Source organism: Camelus ferus, chromosome 13 (genome assembly GCF_009834535.1).
Source record: "Camelus ferus isolate YT-003-E chromosome 13, BCGSAC_Cfer_1.0, whole genome shotgun sequence".
In the NCBI taxonomy this organism is placed as follows: Eukaryota; Metazoa; Chordata; class Mammalia; order Artiodactyla; family Camelidae; genus Camelus; species Camelus ferus.
The window spans coordinates 52,045,932-52,073,037 of NC_045708.1; the positions used below are offsets into that span (position 1 = coordinate 52,045,932).

General features: G+C 35.8%; 1 protein-coding gene across 1 annotated transcript in view; it reads left to right on the top strand.

Annotated features, from left to right (window-relative positions):
• LRRC7 (leucine rich repeat containing 7) overlaps positions 1-27,106 on the top strand; it is a 414,541-nt gene that overhangs the window by 263,112 nt on the left and 124,323 nt on the right. The window contains 1 exon segment of the mRNA XM_006191023.3: positions 11,637-11,700. Within this exon segment, the coding sequence (XP_006191085.3) occupies positions 11,637-11,700 (64 nt within the window).

Here is a 27,106-nt window from a genome sequence, read left to right on the forward strand (position 1 = left end):
AAAAACTTCATATTATTCATTAATCATAAGCTTTTATGTCCACTTCACTAGGTTGTGAGGTACCTGAAGGCAGTGACCACATCATAGTCCCAGCCCTTAGCCTAGCATCTAATATGTACTCAACTGATGTTGTTACATTAATGAAAGAATTATTTGGGAATGAATTTGAAAGGCTTAATTGACAAGGAATTTGTAAAGTGAACTATCTATCAGGGTAGTACAAAAGTAAGGAGTTTAGATAATCAATTTGCTATTTCGTCTACAATGATCATAATGATATGGAGAATCAGACCTTTCTTCCTCTTTGGGCAATTAGCTAAGTGTTTTGTAATGCTGACAAAAAGTTAATCTTTCCTCAGTAAAATTCAGGTTCAGAAATATAATTTGTTGACAATATGTTGCGAAGCAGTGGTTGAATTTATGACTTTTTAATGCAAGATGGACTTTATGTAAATATAATTACCCATAAGAAATAATGCAATTAGACTTCAGTGTCTTTTACAGTTCTTTGATTGAAATGAATTTCCATTAGGAGGCACATTTCACAATGGTCTCATCTAGAGTAGATTTCTTACCCATTGTTATTTCTGTTGTATAGTTCATTATTTCTGATCGCTATCCTATTATATTTTATTTCACAACCTCTAAGTACTAATGGTTATAATCATATTTTAACATGACAATCTTTATGCCAAGTCATATCCATGAGGGAAAAATTAGTCCTGCTTAAGACCAATCAAAAAGTTATCCTAAGTGAAATTTGTTCTCAGATTGCTATTTTAAATGAACATATGCAGCTGAAAACACATATTATTCCAATTATTAAATAAAAATCTAATTTTATTTCTATGTATTGATAGACACTATCAAAAAATATACCAGTGATGTAGGTTTTCAAATAGTAAGGAAGAATATCTAGTAATAAACACATAGAAGATGTATTTATTTATTTACTGGAAAATATCTAGTTCAGCCTGAGGCAAATATTATTTCAAGAAGAAACTGAACTTAGGGACAGAGATTTGTGGACTAATCTTTGAAGATACAGCAAATACAAAAGAGAAGAGGAATGCAGACTTGAAAAATATTAACATCTTTACCTGATTTCTGAAACTGTAACATAAAAAATGGGGACATGGAAAAAAGTTCTCATGCTTCTCCTCCTCTTTTAAATCAAGGAGTAAAATCTTTCTCAGAATCTCTCCCCAAATCTCTTCTCCTCCTCTTCCTATTCCAGTGGCCAGAACTGAGTCATATGCTCATGTGCTAGCTGCCTGGTGACTCTCCTGCATTTCTGGTCTCTGATGCAGGGCAGATACCCCTGCAAGGAAGGGAAATTAGAGTTGCCAGGGAAACCAGCCATGGCTACCTTGGCAAATGATCTTCAAAGGCCTTGATCTCCTAAAGTTCAAATTCTCTTAGTCACAGGGTTATGTCCGTTTTATACATCAGAGTATCAACAATCGAAGGCCAAATCTACATAAAAGTACATGAATTAATATTTAGAAAGCCCAGCGTGATGAGTAACATTTTTTCCAATGAATAATAGGAAGAAATAATGAGCTGAAACATGGTCCTGTGCGTGTGTGTGTGTGTGTGTGTGTGTGAAGGAGACAGAGAGAGAGAGAAAAGAGTCTCTTAGAAAAGGTATTTCCTGTTGTTCCCTGCTCAGTTGCCTATAGGGATTTTAAAGTAGCTTAACTTTACCTGAGTGTTTTTTCAGTAGCATTCAGAGTCTCCTAATGAGCATATAGTGTAGATTGCACTGAAAATGAGCATCTTCATAGCTGATTTTGTTTCCCATAACCTTTTTTGTTTGTTTGTTTTGCAGTTTTTGCTGGAGGACGTAATTAAGTTTGCTTGTTTAATTTATTTTAATGAAGGCACTGGGGCACTGGGGATTGAACCCAGGACCTCATGCCTGCTAAGCACACGGGCTGCCACTGAGCTGTACCTGCCCCCCTTCCCATAACCTTTTGACTGGACAGCTTCAGTGCAAGCTGGGAGCATCAGTTCCTACAGTGTGGCCATCCACAGAGATAACTGTCATAGTGCCTGCTTATATGGCACCACTCCCCCGCAAAGAGTTCAGAAAATCTTACAAGTAACAGTTCTATCTTTGCTGAATTGTCATGAGTTAGGAATGTAGCATAATTTTTGGCCAGTGAGAAAATTGACGCCCAGAGTGAATGAATGATTGGTTCTTGTTATAAACCCAAGAAGACTAGAGAAAGAAAAATGAAATTCAGGCTTCTCCTCAATCTAATTGCACATTTCATTAAAAGGAGTTTAATGTGCAGAATTTGTCTTATAGCTGATCGCTGTTCTCAAGTTTCCACTTTATACTTCAATCTATTTCATTGGAGATGTATACTTTACTATATAAATGAGAGGTATTCTTGAGAGATTTGTTGTGAGTTTATTCATACAGAATCTTTTTGTCACATGATGCTTTAAATGAAAGATGAGTAATTATAGCACAGAAAGTTTTTCCAATAGGACATCATAAAATCAGCTTAAACTTTTAAATGTTGAGTATTTAAAAGGCAAAATATATCTCAAGGAAATACTCAAAGTATGCGACAACTTGATGTAAATTATATATTTTAAATGTTTATTTTACTGATTTAAATACTGCAAGGAGAAACATCTTAAGATGCATTCACAAACTGGACTAAGAAATTAAATCCCCCCAATATTCTTTGACAAAATAATAAGTGTTTAGTTTGGTTACATTTCTTTCTGGAAGATCCAGGAAACTAGCTTGGCTTTTTGTTGTTGTTCTTAGGGGAAAGTTTAATTGAAATTGAAATAATGAAACATCAATATTGTGGCTGTGACATTAGTTTAAGATATAGTAATTAATCAGGGGAGAATTTTTATAGAAAATATTTGATCATAGAAATTTTATCTGTCATTGGACATTAGATTTTTTAATTTTTTCCTGGTAGATAAAAGTAACAAGGTTATGTTTCTTCAAAATGAAATACACCAGTAGTTGCATTTTTAAAGAATGTCAATTTCTGAGTTTTCTTGTCTTTTTTACCTGTGCTGTAAGGAATAATTTATCTCAAACTTTACAATACAAGGTTTATTTAAAGAAAGATTTTGAACAAGGGAAGAAAATGATAATGTAGTAAAATCGGCAGGTCTGAAGTATAAAATGCAAATGTCCACTTAACATAGGACACAGATTAAGTACAAAGATGCTATATTCTTTCCGTAAATTCCAGTAAGAGAACAGCATTGGACAGTAGCAACTGATGGGAGTTTTCCTCTCCTTGTGACATGAATAGTCACTAATTAGAGATGGTTTGAGAACATTTGAAAGACAAGTTAAAAGCTGGAAATGCAGAAGCCCATGCCAAAAATTTGTAGAATTCTGTGAGTGTCAGCAAACTCAAGTTACTGCACTGGGAATTTATGGAGAAACAACAGTCCTGCCAACTTTATGTGGCTTCAGAAGTAATTGTGCACTTAAATAGAAAAAACCTCTGAATCTGATAAAAAGAAAATCACAGATTATATAATTTTATCAAAGTGACAGATGCACCAAGATATTGCATTATTTCTCGTCATTGCTCCAACTGGAATCTTTTTCCAGATTTGCAATTGGATAAATGCTATAAAGTAATAGCATGCTAGTAAAGACTTAATTTTCATAAATACAACCAAACAATATTATGAACAAATGTTCCTATAGCCTCCAGCCCAGATTCTACAGATGCATTGCCTCAGTTTCCTAATCTGTGAAACGGGAATGATTCCTGCCTCCCAGGATCACTGAGGGGAGTCCATGAGGCCAGGGAATGACAAGCACCATTCAGAGTCAGTGGCTAACAAAATCCCCTTCACCACGCCCCACCCACCCACCCACGGTGCTCTCTCTGACTCTTTTGAGGCATCTATGCTCTTCTGCCCCCATTTGGCAGAAGAGATAATTGTCACTCCTTTGGGTGTCCAACATCTAACCCTCTTTGGAAATCCTCCACCTTATGAAGCTGAGCTCTCCTCTCACACTATAAATGGAGTAGAGGATGCTTTCTCAGTGCTGCTATGGTGGAAGCACGTGACCTGGGCTCTGCACATCCCGAGTACCTTCCTTGGACATTGATTCAGAATCCAGTGAGGCAAAGTGGACAAAACGGTGCATCACCCAAAATTTCACCCATTGGGAGGGTTCATGCCATCTCTCAGGACCACCCTGAAGTGCGTATGATCATGAAAGGGCTGAGAAGTGAGGAGGCAGAAACCAACCTCTGTCCCTCCCACCCTCCCAGCTCCTGGCAAGGCCTCCTCTTGGCAAAACCCACCCCCAAAGTCTATGCAGTGGCGAACCGGGCAGGGCACTGGACAGGACTCAGTCTCCCAGGCACAAAGCAGGGCACAGAAAAGCTAGTGGTGAGGAAAACGAGATGGGGTCACGTGCTCGCTGTCCAATATATCATGGTTAATTACCATGTTATTTGTCTTTTTTTGTTGTTGTTAAGGAATAATTGATATACAGCTTTATGTTAGTTTCAGGTACGTAATATAATGATTCATGCCCAATAAATTCTATCTAACAGGAAAAAAAAGAACAGATGTCCCTAGATTCTAATAATATGTACCCTAAGAAATGAGAATTTCTAATAGTATATAAATATGAATAGTTATTTAGTGGCAGTTATCTAATAATAAATATTTTCAATCTTTAATTTATCTGTCATATCTGTATTCAAGTGTTTGAAACTTAAATATTCTTTGGGGTCAAGCTTGTATCATAAAGCATTAAATCATAAATCATGGAGCTATCTAGATGTAAGATTTTTAAGGACTGATGTAGACTAGGGGTTGGAAAACTATTGCTTATGGTCCAAATCTGGTGGCCCTGTTTTCATAAATAAAGCTTTATTAGAATTCAGCCATTTCCACTGGTTAGCGTATCATCTGTGGCTACTTTTGCACTACAGTGGCAGAATTGATTAGTTGGAACAGAGACCATACGGCTTACAGAGCAGTTTGCTGACCCCTGGCATAGACTACAGTGAGCTAGAGAGCATATACTTCTCATTAAAAGATTCATCTTTAAACAATGATCAAGCCAAACAATTAAGGCCAGATTTAGATGACTGGCCACTGCTAGGAAAAGACATGATCCTATGACAGCCCTGTCACTAGCTTTCTGTGTGACCTTGAGCAAGTCACCAATTCTCCTCTAGTAAGAAGTGAGCATTTCTCTTTACTGAGGTTGAAGTGCATAAGACCAAATGGCAAAAACCAACATGGCCTTTTAAGGAGAATGTGAAAGTCAAACCAGGGAACCATGCCCAAACCAGTCATAAATGCAAACAGAGCCTTAAGTGAATATTGGGAGCTGAGATGCAGAGCCTGACAGGTCAGAGTTTCAAGCAGATAAATGAGGTTGATTTGAAAAAATGTAAATCCTGTACTCATGACAGGGTACTTAAATACACCTTGGCCTGTGTTTTCATGGACTAAGTAAGTATGTCCATAACTTCATGAGCTGCACTGGACAATAATTCATTCTCATCATCTCTAAAAAAGCAGGAAATAGTCTAAACTAATTTAATCTGTTAGATAATCACAATGAACATTGTATATTTTATAAAAAGTCCTGCCAATCAGAAACGTATTTAACTTTTCGAGCAAGCTTTGCCAAAATGTACTAGTCATCTGAATTTTCGTTTAAATCGTGCAATACTTATATAAGCCTCAGGAAAACGTCAAGAAACTGACCTCAATAGTCTCTTAAAATATTTCCAACTCTGAAATTCTTCCCTAACTATTTTAATACCTACCACTTAAAGAGCACCTACCATATGTCAGGCACTATTTATGTGCTTTACCTGTATTAACGATTCTAATCATCAAAATAATCCTATGATGTAAGGATTCTTATTATTGCTACCATATTACAAATGAAAAAACTGAGGTGCAAAGATGTTCTTTAACTTGTTTAAAGTCAAAGAGCTAGTAAGTAGCAGAATGGGGATTTAGACCAGGTTATCTGCATCCAGAGTCTATGCCCTTAACTACACTCCATTCATAGCTTTGTTGCAATATTTTAGATATCCAAAGACATGAAAAACTCACCTAAGTATTTCATCTAGTATCTCTTTTATTAATTGGATTTTTTTAAACCCGTTATTGGAAATGTCAGGGAGTCAACTTAACACGAGATGTAGGTATCCTGGGACTGATGAACCCCAGCCTTGTCTGCCTTTATCATTACATGTAGTTAGCAGTAAGTAAGCTAATGTATATTCATTATAATAGTCATTAAAACAGGCCTATCAGGATATCTCCTTGGCAACTGTTAATTAATTATAGCTGCCTCCTTGGCAACTGCTAATTAACTGTAGATGCCTGATAAAAATTGAGTGGTTTGTCTTTGTAAATATTCTAGAATTCAAACTTCTCACTTGGTAAAGAATCATTCACTTATGCACATATGAATATTTTCATTAACAAACACTGATTGAGAAGCTATTTGCAAGATTGACAAGTTACTTGCTCTCATGGAGCTTCAGTCTAGCAGAGGGGAAATAATTAGCAAGCCAACAGAGTATTTTAATTTTCAGTTTTAAATTTTTAATAAAATTAAATAAGCAAATAAAAATACTAAATTAATATGGAATTAAATATTTTCAGTAGTGAAGGGTTAAGAAGAGAATGAAACACGGTAATATATAAAGTGAAGATGGGAAGGAGATTTAATTTGGGGTAAAGGGGCAATGAGGAGGTAACAGATGAGCTGAGTTGAAGAGGAGCCAACTATGAGAAGTTTTATGAGAAAAATAGTACAGGCAGGAGACATAGCAATGATAAATGTAACAATCAGAAATTTTGCACATTTCTACAATTTCTACTTTGGTAATATGAACATAGGTTGGCAGACATCAGTTAATACAACCAGTTTCATTAGGACTTACTCCTTCAGATAACTAGGTGAACTTTACAAATGAGTCTAAGAGTCAGCAGGATGTCTGGTTCAGACAGATGATGATCAAATTGTCAGCATAACTGATGGAGAAGATGCCCAAACTGTGACCACATCCTGATATTTTCTCCCTGACCTGTGGTGGAGATCATGTCTTCAAGGCCAGCCATTTGTAGGGGGAAGGTCACACCAGTTGGATTCCTGAGTAGAGACAGAGAGAGAGGCCCCAGACCCACATGTGCTTACTGTGAGGACGAAGGAGTGCAGTCAGATGAGCACATCCCTCAAGCAGGCTGACTTGAATTGCATAAGGACAGGCCACATAGGAACCCACATAGTAGAGTAAGAGGTAAGCAAATAGAGGCGAGATGCTCACCCTCCTACTAACCAGCAAAGACAGGAGACAAAAGTATCCTCTAGCACGGTGGATCTCAGCTAGAGGCAGTTTTGCCCTCTAACCCCCACCGAGGGTACATTTGCCAATGTCTAGAGACATTTTGGTTGTGAGGACTGCAGAGGGTGCTACTGCTACAGGTAGGGAGAGGCCTTGGTTTCTGCTAAACATCCTGCAGTCCACAAGATAGCTGCATCCCAGATGTCCTCTCATCCAGCCACAAGGGAAGAACAGTGGGAATTCCTGCAAAAAAACCCCAATGGGGCTTTTTAGAGTTTTTCACTTTGGACCAAAATCATTTCCATCCTTTGCGGGTACCTGTTAGTACTGTGGACTTAAGCTACAGTCTCAGGACGACCTCAGCCTCCGATGTACTCCATTAGTATTTTCATTGTTTCTTTTCACATGTGCAAATATGCATGACTCACATAGCAAGGTTGTCCAACTCCTAGCTCAAATGACATTTCTTCTTAAAGTTTTCCATCATGTGACAGCAAGAACTGTCAGATTTTCCTTCTTCTGATCTCCTATAGCAATCTGTACATACTTTTATTATCACCCTGTGAAGTAATTATTCATTTAAAGGTCTTTCCAATTTAGAAAATAAGTTCTTCTAAAAGCAGACTGTGTTAAGATGTGCTAAACATCCTACAATGCACACAGTAGGCATAAGGATAAGCATTAATCAGTCCAAAATGTCAGTAGTGCCAAGGCTGAGAAAGCCTGCATCCCAGAAATCTTTGCAACTCCAATGCTCATGTGGTAGCTGCCGCAAGAAACACAAAGTGAATGAATGAACGCTCACCAAGAACACTACTGACCCAAAAATACCGTGAGTTCTATTTGATTTTTCTGACTAAGTCTTACTTGTTTGTATCCTGATGAAATTAAAAACCTATTATATACATTCATCTAAAAGGAACTTTTTTTGGACAATTTGAGAGGATGATTATAGTTTAGCAACTAGCACACAAACAAGAAAAGCAATATGCTGCCTTACAGACTGTCTAAAATCTTGTAGGTAAAGATAGTCACTTTGAAAGGTGTAAAATGTAAAAAATAGTACAGAATGACAAATTCAAAAAAACAGAAATAAGGATGTAAAGTTTTAAAGATATGTAAGAAATCATGTTGGAAAGGCAACTTTAAAAATTGAAGTAAGAATGTAATGACGGACTGAAACTTTAGTGATAGTAATGAATGAAAACCAGGATCAAAAAAAAATAAAATGAGATAAAATTAAATTAGAAGATATTTTAAGGAACAGAACTTAAATAAGCTTCAGGAAATAGTTTAGAAAACCTCATGGGAAAGCCATTTTTTTGTTAGCTGTGCAAGCAAAAGGAAAAATGTTGCCAATTCAAAAGAATGGCAAAGAATGGCACAAAGCTGTTATAAAATCTATAAAATGTAGTTTAAATATAAAATACAGTTTTTAGATACGAATTTATGACCCAAAGATTTCAAAAGTGGTAGCCTAGGACTAGGATGAGTAAAGAAAAAGACTTAGCGGTGACATAGAGGATACTTACCCTCACATGAAAGGAATCAAACTTAAACTGCCCAGGTAGAAACGGAAGGAATAAAAGTTTCTTTGTGCATTGTCTCGGTCAGCCTACCTCTAGAGCAGTGTTTAATTCTGAGTGCCATTTGGCCCTCGGAGATAGGAAATGTTTCAGCTTCTGTGGTTAATGCAGTCTCTGTCTTACTGCTCAGATCTGCCTTTGCAGTGCAAAACAGCCATAGGTAATACAGTAACAAATGGGCATGACCGTGTTCCAGTAACGCTTTATCTGCAAAGACAAGGGTGCCAGATTTGGACCTGATCCTGTTTGGAAGAGAAGCATCGATAAGATGATCAGGGTGTTTAGAGGTCCAGAAACTTTGAAACAAGAGATGATTTAAGAAGTCAACCAGTATTTAGCCTAGAAAGAAAGGTAATCCCATACCAATAAAATCTGCTTTCGGACACTCAAGTACAGGATATTATTCACATCTTCATTTAATAAAGATAATTTTGTCTTGCTCCTCAACCACTATGGCTAGAAAAATATATATTCTTGGGTTTAGGTGATACGCTGCTTGAAGATAAGTGAGAACTGCAGAGTTCATAGATTTCAGGAAATTGTGGAAAGGCTTCTGGTCTTCAGCTCCTGGTGGTTCTCACTAGAATATTTTTTGCCTAAATGCTACATGATCAAGTCAAATGCAGGTGGCTGTGCTACACTTGTGGTCATTTTTCACTCATCTGCCATGCTTGGTCACTTGATCCTTCACCTTGGTTCTCAAAGCTTTGGTGGTCATTGCTCATTGGATATGTGGTCTTAGAACAAAGTTTGACAGAATCTGCCACTCCTCAATATTCCTAGGTTCAGAAGGAAATCTAATTCTCTCTTCATGGGACGCAGCCACTACCTCCCTTTTTCCTAGAAGCTAAACCTATTCAGTGGTATAGGTTTAGCAAGAGGTGAGGCAGATATTCTTACAATGATGGCCAGTGTTTCACAACCATCTTTGGACTGTGAGTGGTCCCAACCAGACCCTTCTGGGCATCTTGAAACATTTACTGAGATCAGAGTGGGGAAAGGAAATACACACACACACATACACATACATACATATATATATGTATGTATGTGTACATATATATACATATATATATATGTATATATATGAAAAGAACTAACAATTTAAGAAAGTTAGTTGTGAATGCCAAATAGATCATGGAAAAGAGGTATATGAGTTTAAAAAGAGAAATAGTTTTCCAGTGGAATAGACAAGCAACATTTGTTACCATTTCCTTACTTTCTCTCTCCCTCACTCCAGCCACAATGGTCACATAGAATGTCTCAAGCAAGCAGTGTGTCCCTGCTTTAGACCCTAGACACTAGCAGGCTCCTTCATTTTCCTTAAGCCTCAGCTCAGTGTTCTTCTCGGTGAGACCTTATCTGATCACCCTATTAAAAATTGCAATCTTGTGATAAGAATTCTTCCTGTCTTCCTCCTCTGCTTATGTTTTCTTCGCAGCACATATAGCTTCTAGTGTATTATTTTATTTTACTTGATAGTTTTATTTATTGTAATTATCTTTACCACTGGCATGTAAAGTCCTTTTGAGCAGGAATTTTTGTTTCTTTTATTCAGTGCTATTCCCCAGACCCCAGAAGATTGTCTAGCACATAATAATGGCACATAATAATCTTTCAATAACAGTTGCTGGGTGAAGAAAGAGTACAAACATTTTTTGCACATCTGAGCACCTGACAGAGTCGGGATTACAGTAGCATTTCATTTGCTGCTCATAAAAACCTTGTGAGATAATTACTACATAAATTTTAAAGGTGAAGGAACTACAGTTTTTAAGATTTGAATCAACAGTGCCTCCAGAATTACTGTATAGTCAGGACTTGAAGATAGCATTTTGGCTAGTAGGGAGATAAAAACTTGAAACTCAGAAAAATGCTATCTTTTCTTACATTGCATGCTATACTTGAGAATGGTTTGATAGATGCTGAATTCACATAGGATGTACTTAGGTACCTCTAACCTTTGGCACCAACTCTTGCCCAAGGTTTACAATTGTTCAGAGTTGTATCACCATTTAAGCCAGTATGTTTAAGAGACAGTGAGTACAAAGTTAAGGGTAGGGGATTAAGAGGTACAAACTACTATGCATAAAATAAATAAACTACAAGAATATGTATAGTTCAACACAGAGAATGTAGTCAAGATTTTATAATAACTGTAAGTGGAATATAGCCTTTAAAAATTGTGAACACTATGCTGTACACTTGAAACTTATAATGTAAATCAACTACACCTCAATGAAAAAGAAAAAACAAGTTTACTTATAGTGGAAGTTCATTTAAGGAAGTGGAAAATGACAAGATTGATGATGAAATTGTGGCCATATTGTGGGATTTTAGAATGCTTTACTAAGAATTGGGCTCATTCATTGATTCCTAAACCTGTGGATTCTTAAAAATATGGATGCTGGAGCCCCAACCTGTACCTCCTACTGATAACAGCTATTTAACAAGCTTCTCAGATTATGTTAAGCAGCCAGGGCTATACTCCAACCATAGAGTGGCGTTTGGAAACACGGTAAGCTACTAAAGGTTTTCAGGCAACAATTTGCATACTTATTACTGTACATATGCAGTTTACTTCTCTCTGAAAATACCCCTTTTTCTGTGTAATATCTACCCAGGTAAATCTGATGGGGGGGTGGGTAGGATGTTTTTTGGAGCAACGTATCATGCACTGCCTCACAATAGTATTTTTCTCTGTCTGTTATAGGTCAATGCACAAACTGGGCCAGTTGGAAAGACTTGACCTAGGCAATAATGAATTCAGTGAGCTGGTAAGCGAATACATTTTCTAAACTTGATAAATATACTCCCAGGAGATGATTTCTTTCATAACCCTGCTATCTTTGTAACCCCAGGTATTAAATCATCAAGTGCACATTTGTATTTGTTATTTATAAAAACATAATGAAATCTGGAATTAAAGTGATTGGTTAACCATATAGTAAACCTCAGGGAACTGGATAATATTAGGATTCACTAGGAAAAAAAAAAAGTGTAGGGTGGGAGAGAGGAGGAACAGGCAGATGCAAACTGTCCGTTTTGAACACCAGTTTTGTAGCACCATAGTTGATGTGTTACACCTGTTGCCTCAATTAATCCTGATTTGACACGCTGCCTTGTTAATATTATGGAAACAAGCTCAAAGTGGTCACCGACTTACATAGCTTTTCTGTGGCTGGACAAGAATTAAACTGAGACTTGGTTAACTTGAAGTCCATAGCCTGAAGACTTCTGCTTTGAAGGCTGCTTAGTGGTGTACCATGAGAGAAGTGACCAGTGGCCTTTTATCTCCAATTGTACTGAAAATGTCTTTCCAGTGGACACATATTGTGACCTCACTGCCAGCAATACTGGCAGACTTTGGTTCACTCCTTTCAGGCTTAAGTTTTCTTTAAAATGTTCCTGAAGACCAAAATCTCTAATGCAAATTGGAAAGAAAGTACTCTTTACATGCAGACCCAGCCTTTCTTATTCAGAAGGCTTCCACCCGAACATCTTCAAATTTCAAAAATCAATTCATCTAAAATGTATTTTAACTATTTTTTTAAATTAAAACATTTAAATAAGTGATCAGCTTTTCTTTCCCAGCTATGTGACCTTGTGCAAATTACTTAACCTCTCTAAACCTCATTTTCCTTTTCTATCCAATGGAAATTATAATGGTTCCTCCCTTATAGGGCTTGTAGGAGAATTAAATGAGATAATGAATGTACAGGACTTGGAAAAAAAAGTGATTCTCAGTAAATTCCACTGTGCAATGTTGATAGGATGTCATTCACTATAACTTGAATGCATGAAAAAAAGTTAACTTGTTTTACTTTTGGATCATAATTAATTTGGTCATTAACCCAGCCTCCATCTATTTATTGAGGGTAAAAACTGACTTTTATTCTTCTATGATTAGACGTTTAATCTAATTTAAGAAGTTACATGGTTGCTTTAGGTTGTGTTCAACCTCCTTGCATAGAAATTCTCTGCATCCTCTTGCCTTCCCCTGCTTGTCTCCTTAAGATGGAATTTAGGTGTGTGCAGAGGAAGCTACATGTCTTTCTGACATGAGGGAAAGGGACCACCTGGCCTCAGGCTGGTTTGCAGAAGTGCTGGCCTCTGGGCTGCAGTCTGCAGTTGAGCCTGAGTCTTGTGTTAAATCTGCAATTCTGAACCTGCAGTCAGTTCTTTGGGCTCAGGCAATACTCCTTCTTGCTGGCAGTGCCATCACCCTAGCTATTACTGCATGTACATGCATGAGTCTCTGCCCTGTCTTCCCTCCAGCACCATGCTTGGCAGTTCATCCCCGGTTTCTGTTGTGAAAGGACCTCACCAGCCATAAGCCCAATAGTGGCCCCATAGTCAGTCTCCAGGCTCTGAGACACCACATGGTATGCAGACTGAGAGAGATCCAGTGAAAATAAATCTCAGAACCTACCTCTGTCTGCTCCACGGCACTGCCAAGTTTGCTCTGCCTTGGATGCACCCAACTTTGTTACAGGGCAGCTGGCAAGGTGGCCTCAATGCGGTTAGTCGGGCAAGAGGGCCCAGTACATAGCTTAATGCACCTCTGGCGTTTTTAAAGGAGATATTTATTAGCATAGGTAGAGAGATAAGTAAAGGTGGTAAATAATAGTGGCAAAACGGCAAAATTAGTTTATACTGGTAGTTTTTAAATTAGTTAAGATGTTACTATCTGCTCCTGATTCCATAAAGAAATGTAGCTTGGCCTGGTAGCTGAAGAAACACGGACAATGGATTCAGACAATTCCATCTATCTCATAGGCTTTTTGGGAGAATTCCATGCAAGAGAATCTATAATAAACACTTAACATATGTTTCAAATGAATTTCAGTTCGTCAAGTATATCATTTTGCAAGACTTTTGTACAGATACTTTGTGAATCAGTATTTTACTATCAATATTTGGATCAATAAAGACGAATAGTGTATTTTTTAAAAAATAAGCTTAGTAAAAGTAAATTTTAAATACATGTATTTTAACTTATGCTTTATGATGTCTAAGAAATCATCATCTGAGCAGAAACATTTTTTTACATTTGAGCTCCCAATATTTCATGCTGGTCACAAAATAAGTCTCTCAATTTTTTTTTTTTTTTTTTTTTTGTGCATTTGTACTGGGGCCCTGTATTTACTTAGTTATTTGGTGGGGTGGATGGAGAGAGTATAATTCTGGGACTTCACATTTCTAATGTTACTTATTTTTAATCAAACGTGTGGCTTTTATTTGTCATATGTGTGGAACTAGCCATTGTTTCTCTGACAGTAACAACTTTAACATGAAAATAAAAGAATTTGCTCTGATAAGAGGCCTCTAGAAACAATACCGTATGGAGGAAGGGGGATTAAATTCCAATCTCTGGCTAGATATTGACACTTAGGAGATTGCTGTTAGAGGATTCATTTTGTGTGACATGGTAAAGAGACAGATGTGGAGAGATGACAGAGCGCAAAAACAAATGAACAAAAAACTTTAGAATATGAAAGCTTAATGATCAGGACAGAATTTTGCTTGCTACAGAAGCAATGTACACATCCCAAATAAGGTTTAAAGTAGAAATATCTACTTATGAATGCTTTTGTTATAATAAAAAGTTCTAAACAAAAGGAATTAGCTTATGTTTCTAACAGCAGTAAACACTGGAAGATATTGGGCAAAGTTACGGGAACATAATAGATTGTTAAAGCTTTTTAAAAATAGTTTTTCTTTCATGGCTTTTTTATCAATATAAAATTAATAAATGTTTATTTAAAAAGTTTTAGAAAGTTAAAAGAGGTATAAAAATGTTACTAAAAGTAATTTGTGATCCCTTATACAATCATTATTGATGTTTTTGATATATTCTTTCTCCCCTTCCCCATTTTCTTTTTATGAGATCAGATGAGATTATTTGGGGCCTGGTCAGTGATGGGACAATATTAGGTTGATGCATGGAATTGGATAACATCACACCAGTTGATATGTGGTTTTAGTACTAAGGTAGTAAAATGAACAATGAAGAAAGTAACCTATGAATGTATAGAAATCATATTTTGTTAAAAATCCTCTGCCTACTCTAGGTAGTACAGCCTTCCAAATGTCACAGAATAACTGAGAACATCCCAATGTCATGGAATGGTCAGGGACACTCTAACAGGTTCAGTGATTCTTGTGGGGCCCATCAGATGTATAGTAGGAACGTATTTCAGGTATGTATAGATTTTTCCAGTGAACTAGGAATCCCTGTTGGTCCTTAACTGGTGGAGGAAATAATGGAGCCCCCAAAGCAAATCACCATGAGCATGAGCAAGAAGGTTACTGGGAAATGGAGCATATTGAGTAGCAGAGCCCAGAGGAGACAGGGTGATCCACCACCGGTGTGAGGCCACGGCTGACCATCCCCTTGGTCTAGCTCCAGCTCCCGGCTCCCTCCATCAAGGACTGGGGCTTAGAGGAAGACATCTCTTAGAGCCCCTAGCAACTCTGCTCTGGGGACCTTCATCAGAAGAGCCAGTCATAAGAAAGCTTTTCTGCAAGCCAGAAAGAGGAAATTGCTCAGCTCAGAGGAGGCTAACAGAAGCCTGGGAAGTGGTCTGTTATGTAGCTTAGAATTTAGGAATTAAAAGGAGGCAGGTAGCAGCATGGGTGACAACCCACTGACAACAGAGTGACAATGGACAGCAGGAGAGGAACACAGTGATTACAGTGGTCATTGGAGCAGCATCTCCTGCTATGTGCAAGATTCCTTTGACTCTGCTCACCCCCTCACTCACCCCACAAAGGGACTCCTAAATGGAATAATTGGGGAAGAGGATCCCAGAAAAGGTCCAATTTCCTGATCTACTGTTCAAGCAGGAAGGAGATCAGAGAAATAAGATTTGAAATTTTACTGTAGCTATGACATAATACATACTGGTTATATGTGTCTTTATAGAGGTATTTCTATTTACCATATTGGAATTACAGCATGCATTCTATTTTTGTATTAATGCATGATAATCAAATTTAAATAATTAGATTTTTTTACAGATATTATTAAGTCATAAACTTTCTCTGCAGCTGAATTAAGAAGGCTGTCAAATAGTAGCCACAAAATAGTGAAATAAAGTTTGACTTTAAGAGAAAATAAAATTAAAGAGACTTGAAATTTTATTAAATCAAATTTTATACATGTAAAATAATATATGTAATATGTTTACATTACAAAGCGTAATTAAATGTATCCCTGTGAACCTACCACCATATTGTTAAGAACTAGAACATCACCAGTCCTGTACAGCCTTATTTCTGGAAATTTATTTAATATTCCATGTATTTGCATGTCTCTCTAAACATTATATTCTTTCACTTTACTTGTCCTCAAGCTTTCTAAAAATATGACTGCACTGCAAATTTATTTACCCTTTATTTTCATCATTGAAAATAATTTTTACCTCATTTTTATTACATTGCCGCTATGAATATTCCACAAGTGCACATGTGCAAGAGTGTATCTAAAACATATCTTTAGAAGTGGAATTTCCTGGACATAAGTTAGGTACATATTCAACTAAAAAAATAATGTTTTGTTTTATTTTGTTTTCAAAATAGTTGTACTCATTCACCAACAGTGTGTGAGGGTTCCCAAACTTCACATCTTCATCTACACCTGATAGTCTTTATTTTTGCATCTTATTATGATCTTAATTTGCATATCTCTGATTTCTAATGTGATTGAAACTTTTCAATCAGTTTGTGACAGTTTGCGTTTCCTTTTCTGTGCAATGCCTGTTTATGTAATTTTTGGCCGTTTTTCTATTGGTTGTCTTTTTTTGTAGATTTCCAGGGATTCTTTTGTATATTCTATATATTAACCCCTTGCTGGGTATATGTACTACACATAACTCCTCTGAGTCTCTGTAGAGTCTTTTTATTTTCTTCATAGTCTTTTGATGACCAGAAAGCCTTAATTGTAGTAAATAAAATGTATAATTTTTTATGTCTAGCACATCTTGTGTCTTGCTTAAGAAAACCTTGGCTCCTCAAAGTCAAATAGATCTTTTATTATGTTTTCTTCTTTAAAAAAAAAAAAAAGAGGATTTCATTATTTAAAGTCACTTTTATTTCCATCTGGACTTAATTTTTTATATTGCATATATTATTTTTGTCCTGAGACTCAATTTTCCAAGAAACATTTATAAAGTAGTCCTTACTTTTCACCTGAGTATGAGTGCCCTCTCTTAATAAAATATGATTTCTATACATTCATTGGTCATTTTACTATCTTGATACTAAAACCACGGTTTCTTAATTAGCACAAACAATAAGTTTTTTTGATATCTGATAAGACAAGTGTCTCCAACTTAGGTACCTGGACATTTTAGATACCTGAATTTTAGAATTAGTTTTTCAGATTTCTCAAAATGAAAAAAAAACCTTGTTGGAATTTGGTTAGAAATGTATTGATTCTATAAATCAATTTTGATTGGACTGACAATGGAGAATTGATATTTTTACGATACTGAATTTTATGCATCCACATGACAAATCTCCATTATTTGTCTATTTTTATATATTTCAGTGAAGTTTAATAATTTTCTTCAAAAAAGATTTTATGCACTTTTACTTAGTTTATTCCTCTGTGCCTTATCTTTTTGTTGTAGTTATAAATGTACTTTTTCAAAAATGTTACTCTCCAGCTGTTTTGTTGCAGATGTGTAGTAATCCATTTGATTTTTGCTTTTTTACTTATATCTAGCTACTTGAGAAACTCTCTTAGTAATATGAATGATTTGCCATAGATTCTTTGGGGATTTCTTGTAGATAATCAAATGGCCTGTGAACAGTTGAATAGAAGAAAATGTCACTGATTTCTGAATTTAATGGAAATGCATTTAATGTTTTATCATTAAAAATGTTCTTTAATATTAGTTTTAGATAGATGCTCTTTATTAGGTTTAGAATATACCTTCCTATTTCTAAGAAAATTTATCATGAGGAGATACCAAACTCTTTAAATGCTATTTTTGCATTTATAGAAATAATTTTTTTCTCCTTTAATCTGTCAATGCTGTAAATTATTTAGAATTTCTAAAACTACCTTTGCATGTCTTAAGTAGACCCAACATGATCACAATATAATGATGATCGTGACCTATGTAAACTATATTCAGTTCAGTCCTGTCTAGGATTTTTTTTACATCTGTGCTTATGTGTGAGATTAGTATATGTAATTCTTGTGTACTTTCTCCATCTATGGGCTCATATGTTTCATCAGCTTTAGAAAATTAACAGTCTTCATCTTCTCAAATATTGCCTTTTACCTGTATGGTCTGTCTCTCCTGCTGAAGTTTGGATTAAATATGAATATGATATCATAAGTGATTTTGAAATACTATTTTATTAATTATTTCATAAGTTTTTTCTGAAAAAGCAATCAGATAAAGGATAATTTTAAAATATTTATTTCATGCCCTTAAAGAAAGTCTTTCTTCCTCTTTACCTAAAATTAGCCAGTATTCATTCTCCAGGATTTAAGATATGATGGTGAGATCATTTTAAGAGTATTTTCAACTCTGTAAACTGTTTAATGTACCAATTACTGACAGACATTTCTAAATTACAAGCCACTCAAATTCTGGATTAAAGAACAAAACAAGGATTTTTAAAAACAAAACACCTAAATGACAGCAACAAAAATATTTAAAGAGTGAAAAAATATATTTTCTGTAATAAAGAAACTTTTTTAAACACATGCAAAAATGGATTGAATTTAAAAGTTCAGAGAATTCATCAGGAAATGAATAGTATTTTAACTATCCAATATTTGAAACAGTATGTCAGGCAGTCTTTATAAAAAGATTTCATAAATTCAGCCATCCATGGACTGTATTAAGGGATTTATATTCTATAAAATTTTTTATAGAAAAGCTTAAAAATAGTCTGCACTATTTCAAATGCTCAGTAAGGCTGCAGATCACAATAAGCAAGAATTTATAATCTCAATGTTCAAACTGAATTTGTTTCTGTTGACTTTTTTCACTTTATTTCATAGATTCAAACAAAAATTTCAAATAGATAAATCTTATAAAGAATGGAGACACCCTGAGTGATATAACTGAGAAGAAATGCCAGTAGTTGTACAGAATATCTATGTGTCTTTATAGACAATATGAATGTGTTTTTAAAGAAATTTGAAACAGTTGAATGCTGTTTTAATATGTTATTTAAATTGATTCAGAATTAAATTAAACTTCACCAAAAACAACAACCAATGGGTTCACCTCTCTAGTTCACCCAAGGTGTGCTCATTTTTAATTACCTAAGATAATGCACCCCAATGTTCATAGCAGCACTATTTACAATAGCCAAGAGATGGAAACAACCTAAATGTCCATCAGCAGATGACTAGATAAAGAAGTTGTGATATATTTATACAATGGAGTACTACTTGGCCATAAAAAGGAATAATATAATGCCATTTGCAGCAACATGGATGGACCTGGAGATCATCATTCTAAGTAAAGTAAGCCAGAAAGAGAAAGAAAAATACCATGTGATATCACTCATATATGGAATATTTTTTTTAAAAGACATAAATTAATTACCTAGGATGCATGTATAACTGAGGCAAGCATTATATTTACATATCCAGTAATTTCCTTTATAAATAATTACAGCATAGGTTTGCCACACCTACTAATAAAATGTTGTTAATCATTCTTCGAGTAAAGCTTATAAGAAAGAACAAAGTAATAAAAATATAATTTGTATCATATAACCAGCCATCCCATTTTCAAGGAAAATATTTAAAACATCCCAGTTATTAACTCTTCCATTTCCTGCATTTATAAAACTATTGAGGCCATAGATTCTGTGTGTGTCTACATATATAAAATTTATACCTGTCACAGATATTGCCAGAGATTATTAATACATCAAGAGAAATGAGAAATGAAGCTAATTTTTTAAATTATTAGAGGCACATCAATTTCTATAGCAGTCAGGGTCCAGTCACGGGGTGGAGACTGTATCAATTATTTAATATAAAGGATGGATAATCATGTGTTCGAAAACTGAAAGGGCACGGGGGGACTTGGAGGGATCACAGAGGTAATAACTTTAGGAAAAAGCTGCCACCTCTAGTGTAGGGAGCAAATGGAAGACGGTAGTGTAAGGAGTTATGAAAACTTAACTGGGACTCAGACCTCTAAAGAGGGGCACCAGCCAGCTGCTGCTGGTGTCTTCGAGGCCAGTTCTAGTAGTGTGGAAAAACTACAAGCTGAAAACAACTGTTGTTGCTGCAGTTTAGTGTTGCTGCAGGAAGCAGTGTTGCTGTGGAGATGCTGAAATGCCCAGGAGGTAAAGAAGCAGCAGGTCCGCTTTTATTCCTCTAGCCTCCCAGTCTCTCTCCAGTCACCCAGTTGTCAGTGCCTGATGCAGCACCACCTGTCCAAAAGGAAACATAGTTAACCTCAGAATGGCAAAGTCAAATATTAGAAAAATGGGCTGCAGCTGAAAGGCAAGAGCTTAAATATTTAAAATAAAACAAATGTTTATTTTTGCCAACTCAATTTTGGCATTATTTTCTCCAGAAAGCTTTCCCTGCACCTAGCAGAGTACCAGGCTCCCAGCGGGCACTTGATAAATGTTTGTAATGAATGAATGAATCCTTTGATTTTAAAAGTGAACAGTTCAGTAAATTTTCATCATCAGAATCATGCCTAAATTTTTAATTCAAACTAAACAATAATAGAGGTGAAGGAAATACTTTAAATTATCTGAAAAGCAATCAATCCATAATTAGCTATCCTTTGAGGATCAATTTCAATTCACTTCGAAACATACTTCTAAATGAGTTTCTCCATGAAACTTTAAACTACAAAATTTAGAACTGTGTGTGACCAATAAGTTAAAAGTCTGTATTTCCACTAACTATGAAATTTGAAAGGAATCCTTGATGAATTATTCAGTTAAAATGTATTTTACGCTGAAAATAATTATGGAAGCTTTTTTTAATAGGAGGATCAAACTGGGGTCTCTGCTTTTATAAATGCAACATACGTCGATCCAGGACTTTAATAAGCAATCTCCAGTGTCAGACATACAAATTCAAAAACTCATTTTCTTGCTTTTAAATGTTCCCTTTCCTAGCAGTAAAATAATTATCTTTACCTCTGTTTTCAAAAGAAACAGTTATTCCCTCATTGCCACTTCTCATTACTTCAATAAGACTGGGCACTATAAGTGAAATTAATTAGCTCTGTTTTTCTTTCCATAAGTAGATTTTTCTAAGAATGGCATATATCCCAATGTATAGTCAAGTGTCCTAGTGATTCTGTCAATAGTTTCAACCAGAGAAGTTAAAGAAATTCTCTTTGACTGAGCCAGGGTAAACTATGTTAAACAAGAGTACAACTTTATAGTCAAGACTTTACAAAGAAAATAGGAGTATTATGCAATCATGGAGTAAAACCACGAGAATATTCTTGAGTTGTGGATAGGGATTGTGAATCACCCAAACTAACACAAACTGTGTTTAAAGTAATCAAATTCAAAGTAACATCATCCTCCCTTGTATGCTGAAATGCTAATATCTGGATGTATTATCTGAAATTGAATCAGTAAAAAGCTTATTTGATTTCAGGTTTCACAACAAACAAAAGTAGAAGACAATGAAAATGCTAAGGCGAAATGTAAAGAAAGGAGGATGGAGAGAAAGAAGGAGAGAGTGTGTGAGTGTGGGGGGGTGCAGGAGGGTCTGAGTGTGTTGTGTGTGTATGCATGTGTGGAGAGTGCAATTAGTGAGGGTGGCCAGGGAAGCTTTACTCAGAAGGTGACATTTTGGTAAAAATATAAAGAAGGCAAGGGAGTGAACTGTGTTAATATCTGGGCGGAAGATTGTTCTAGGCAGAGGGAACAGGAAGTACAAACACCTGAGATGAAAGCAAGGCTGACACGTGGACAAGATGAGGAATGGCTGGAGTAGGATAAATCAGTTGCGGGGATGGAGGGACGGGGGGGTGGGAGGTAGGTGCACAGGAAGAGGTAGAATCCTGTAAGATAGTTTTAGAACTTTGGCTTTCATTCTGAGCAGAGTGGAAGTCATTTGGAAGGTTTCGTCAAGTAGAGACCATGGCCTGAATTACATTAAGTTACGTTACACTGCATTGTATTACACTAGGTTATAGTACATTACACTAATTACATCACATTACATTACCAGGATCACTTTGACTGCTGTGTTGAGGATAAATGGAAATGGGACAAGGTGGAGTCAAAGACACCAGTTAGGAAGTTGCTGCAATAATATAGTCAAGAAAGGATAGTAGCAATGGAAGTGGTAAGAAAAGGGTGATTTCTGAGTAAATTTTAAAGATATAGTCAGGATCTTAACTTATAAGTTAGAGATACCTTCTTTCAAAAAATAATACAAAATTAGGAATACATAATTAAGTACAAAAGTGAATGTTTACTTAAGATAAAAAAGAAACTGATTTAAATTACAAATTAAAATTAATAAAATACAATTCTGAAAAGTTGACAAATGTCATAAATATCATTAAATCCAGAAAAATAACACACTAGCTCACATTTATGATACTTTTTTCCCCCCTTCATTTTGACTTCATACTGTTTGATAGTCTTTTCACATGACAGATATTTTTTGTTGTATCGTTTTCTATGACGATAATAGAAAGATCGTTGAGGCTTTCCTCTATCATGGTTTTTACCACTGACAATTTGGAAACATTTGTTTCAGCTTTACAGTTCTTCATTGATACGCCTTGTAAAAATTTAAGATTATTGTCAAATTTGGGAAAACTTCTGGCTCCCTACATATCAAGCCTTGTTTCTCCTCCTCTGCCTACCTACTTCTGGTACTGAGAACCAAAAAATATATTCATGTCCCAGTGTGTTCCCAGGCCCTGTCCCTTCATGTCACGATGGTCAAGGGAGCTGACAATGGGCAGCTATAAAACTAAAAAAAAAGTTACTCTGCTTCCAAAATATGATTGTGATAAGCACAGGGTAACAGTTATAGACATTCCCAGGAAAAAAGGAAAGAAATGGAAGGACAAAAGTAGTCTATACTCAAAATCAATTTCAAAAGTTACCCAGGCCAACTCCATGAGGTTTCAAGGCCTGGGAATAACTTCTGTGGCTCAAAACTCATGGCTCTGTGCCTGTGGCTTTAGCCTCTGAGTCATCCTTCCTTTTCCAGGATGGAAAGCAAGGTTTTGCAGCTAAGTAGATTTATCAATCTGTTTCCTACAAATAGAGTGTTAGGAGTCTGACAGTCTCCTTTCAGTTTGTCCTCCCGCTGTTCTTTCAGTCCATGCCGGCAGTGTCTTTGTTGACATAACAGTCTGAAGAGCCTTGTGGGTCTCCATTTATATCTTATCTTCAGGATTTCTCCATCACAGAAGATGTTCCTCACAGGTCTTTCTTGGATAATCCCCAACTCTATTTCTGGCTTCTTCTAAGATGTCTAACAGCTTCCATGATACTCCTACCTAAGCACTTGAGAATCCTCTGTGAATAAATCAATACTCTGACCCTCTAATCCTTACAAGGCACTAGCAAAAGATTGCCCAGACATATCCTTGACTTTATTTCCAGAGCACATTTTCCTGGCAGTGAATCTTCTCATTTTTACAGTCTGGATAGGATGAGAATTTCCCAAGTCATGACCTGGTTACTTTTTGCTTAATTGCTCTCTCAATTTATCCCTTTCCTCTTTACTACAATCTGCAAATAGAGATCAGGCCACCTTCAGAACTTTGCTTGAAAATCTTTTCAGCTAAATATCAAATTTAACCTCTTACAAATTATTTTTTCCACATGATTGTATGACACATTTCTGCTACTATATAACAAAGGTCCCCTTTACTCTATTTCCATGTTAGCATGTTTCTCAGTTCCTTCTGAGCCCTCATCAGTAGTGCCCTTGTAGTCATATGGCTACCAGCAGTCTGTTGATGATGATTTAGGTATCTCCTAAGAAGACAGATTTTTTTTTCCATGCCGTTTACTTCCTTCTCAGTCCTCCTTAGCAGAGAATCATTATCATCAGTATGCTACTAACTCTATGTTCAAGACAATCTAGGCTTTTTCTATCACGAATTTTTAGCTAGAATTTTTCTAGCTTCTGTTCACCACCCAATTCCAAAGCCACTTCTGCATTTTTAGGTATTTGCTACTGCAGTAACCCACTTCCAAGTTCCAAAATACAATTCCTATTATTGAACCATAATAAATTATAACCAACTTGGCTTAAAACAACACATATAATACAACACAACACAAATTTATTATTTTAAAGTTCTGTGTCATAAGGGCTGTGTTCTTTCTGGAGGTTCTAGAAAAGTATCAATTATCTCTCCTTTTCCAGTTTCTAGAAGCCACTTGCATTCCTCAGCTCCTGGCCCCTTCTTTGCACTGCTTCAGCCTCTACTTCTGTCATTACATCTCCTTCTCTACCTTCCCTGACCTTCCTATCTCCCTCTTATAAGGACACCTGTGATTACATTGGGCCACTCAGATAATCTCTCCACCTCATGATCCTTAAATTAATCATATCTGTAAAGTCTCCTTCTCTATGTAAGGTAACATATTCACAGGTCCTGGGAGCAGGGTGTGCACATCTATGGGGAGCCATTTCTCACCCTACCACACTACCCAAGAGAATTTAAAGCGTATGTCCACACAGAAACTTGTACATGAATATTCATACCAGCATACTCATAATAGCCAAAAAGTGGAAAAAAATCCAAATGTCCATTAACTGATAAATGAGTGAACATGATGTAATAAATCCATACAATGCAATAATATTTGACCATAACAAAGAATTAAGGACTGATAGATGAACCTCGAAAACATTATGTTAAGTGAAAGAAGCTAGACACGAAAGGCCATGTATTGTATGATTGCAGCTATATGGAATGTCCAGAATAGACAAATTCCATGTAGATTAGCAGTTGCAGGGTCTGGGGAGGAGAGGAGAATGGCGAGACTGAGTATGGGTTTTTTTTTGGAAAGGGTGATGAAAATGACCTAGAATTATACAGTTGTGTTAGTTGTACAACTTTGTAAGTATACTAAAAAACCAATCTTAAATTCGAAAAGGGTAAGATTTATGGTATGTGAATTATGTTTCAGTTTTTATCTTAAAAGAGATTTGTGCAGATTGGACAAAAGCATATGGCCACGTGAACACTTTGCCAGGTGACTTCTCAGGATCTGGAAAGGAGGTTATGCAAGTAAGGGACCTGAAAACTTGAACTTCATTAAGTTTAAAGTAAGTTTGCCTCTAGGTAGAAGCAATAGGATTTGTTGACAGATCAGATGTCAAGGATGAGATGGGGGAAATACTTAAGGAAGAATTTAAGATTTGAGACCTAGGCAACTTAAAGATAACACTTCTACTTTTGAGTAGAATACTGTACAAGTGCAGGGTATGTGTGTGTTTTATTGTGGCACAAAAGCACATAACATGAGATGTATCGTCTTAACAAATTTTTAAGTATTCAGTACAGTATTTTTAACTATAAACAGATTGCTGTACAGATCCCTAGTACATTTTCATTGTTCATAACTGAAGCTTTATACCAGTTGAATAGCTACTCTTTATTTCCTCCTCACCCCAGACCTTGGAAACCACCCTTCTATTTTCTACAGGAGCCTTGTATAAATACAATCATGTAATATTTGTCCTTCTGTGACTGGTTTATTTCTCTTAATATAATGTCATTAAGGTTCATCAATGTTGTCACACGTAGCAGAATTTCCTTCTTATTTAAGGAGAATAATATTCGATTATATGTATGTACCACATTTTCTTTATTCATTCGTCTGTGCATGGGCACTGAGGCTATTTCTATATTTTGGCTATTGTGAAACAGTACTGCAATGAGAATGCAATTATATCTTTGAGATCCTGATTTCAAGTCTTTATGATCCATACCCAGGAGTGAGATTGCTAGATCATATGGTAGTTTTATTTTTAACTTTTTGAGAAACCTCCATACTGTTTCCCATAGTGGCTATACCACTTTACATTCCCACTAACAGTGCACAAGGGTTCTAGTTTCTCAACATCATCACCAACAGTTGTTATGAATTGATTGATTGATTAATTGAGTGATTGACTGATGATTGATTGATAATGACTATCCAACTATACGCAAAATTATCTCCTTTGGTTTGATTTGTATTTCCCTGATGATTAGTGATGTTGAGCATCTTTTCATATACTCTTTGGCCATTTGAATTTCTTATTTGGAGAAATGTCTTTTCAAATCCTCTGTCCATTTTTTAATTGGGTTTTTTTTTTCTGCTATTGAGTTGTAGGAGCTCCTTCTATATTTTTAATATAAATCCTTTATCAGATATGTGGTTTGCAAATTTTTATTCCTATTCTTTACATTGTCTTTTCCCTCTGTTGATTGTTTCCTATCTATGCAGAAGATTTTTAGTTTGATGTAGTCCACTTATCTATTCTTGCTTTTGTTATCTCTGCTTTGGTGTCATATCCAAGAAATCATTGCCGAGATCAATGTCATGAAATTTTTTCTCCTACGTTTTCTTCCAGGAATATTATTGTTTCTGATCTTACATTAAGTCATTAACAATTTTTTGATGGAGTCTTTTGGGTTTTTTATATGTATATATAATATATATATATATCACCATGTCATCTGAGAACAGAGATAATTTTACTTCTTTTCTGATTTAGATGCGTTTTGTATCTTTTTCTTGCCTAATTTACTCTGGCTCTCTGGCTGGGACTTCTAGTACTATGTTGAATAGAAGTGACAAGAGTGAGGATCCTTGCTTTGTTCCTGATCTGAGAAGAAAAGCTTTCAGTTTTTCATCATTGAGTATAATGTTGGCTGTGGGCTTTTCATCTATGGCCTTAATTATGTTGAGATACTTTCTTTTTATTCCTAAATGGTTGAATGTTTTTATCATAAAAGGGTGTTAATTTTGTCAGTGTTTTTTCTGCATCTAGGGATGGTCTATTTTATCCTTCATTCTGTTAAAGTTGTGCATCATCACATTGATTGATTTTCATATATTAAAACGTCTTTGCATCACTGGGATAAATCCCATATAGTCATGGTGTATGATCCTTTTAATGTGCTGTAAAATGCAGTTTGCTAGTATTTTGTTGAGGATTTTTTCATCTATGTTCATTGGGAATAG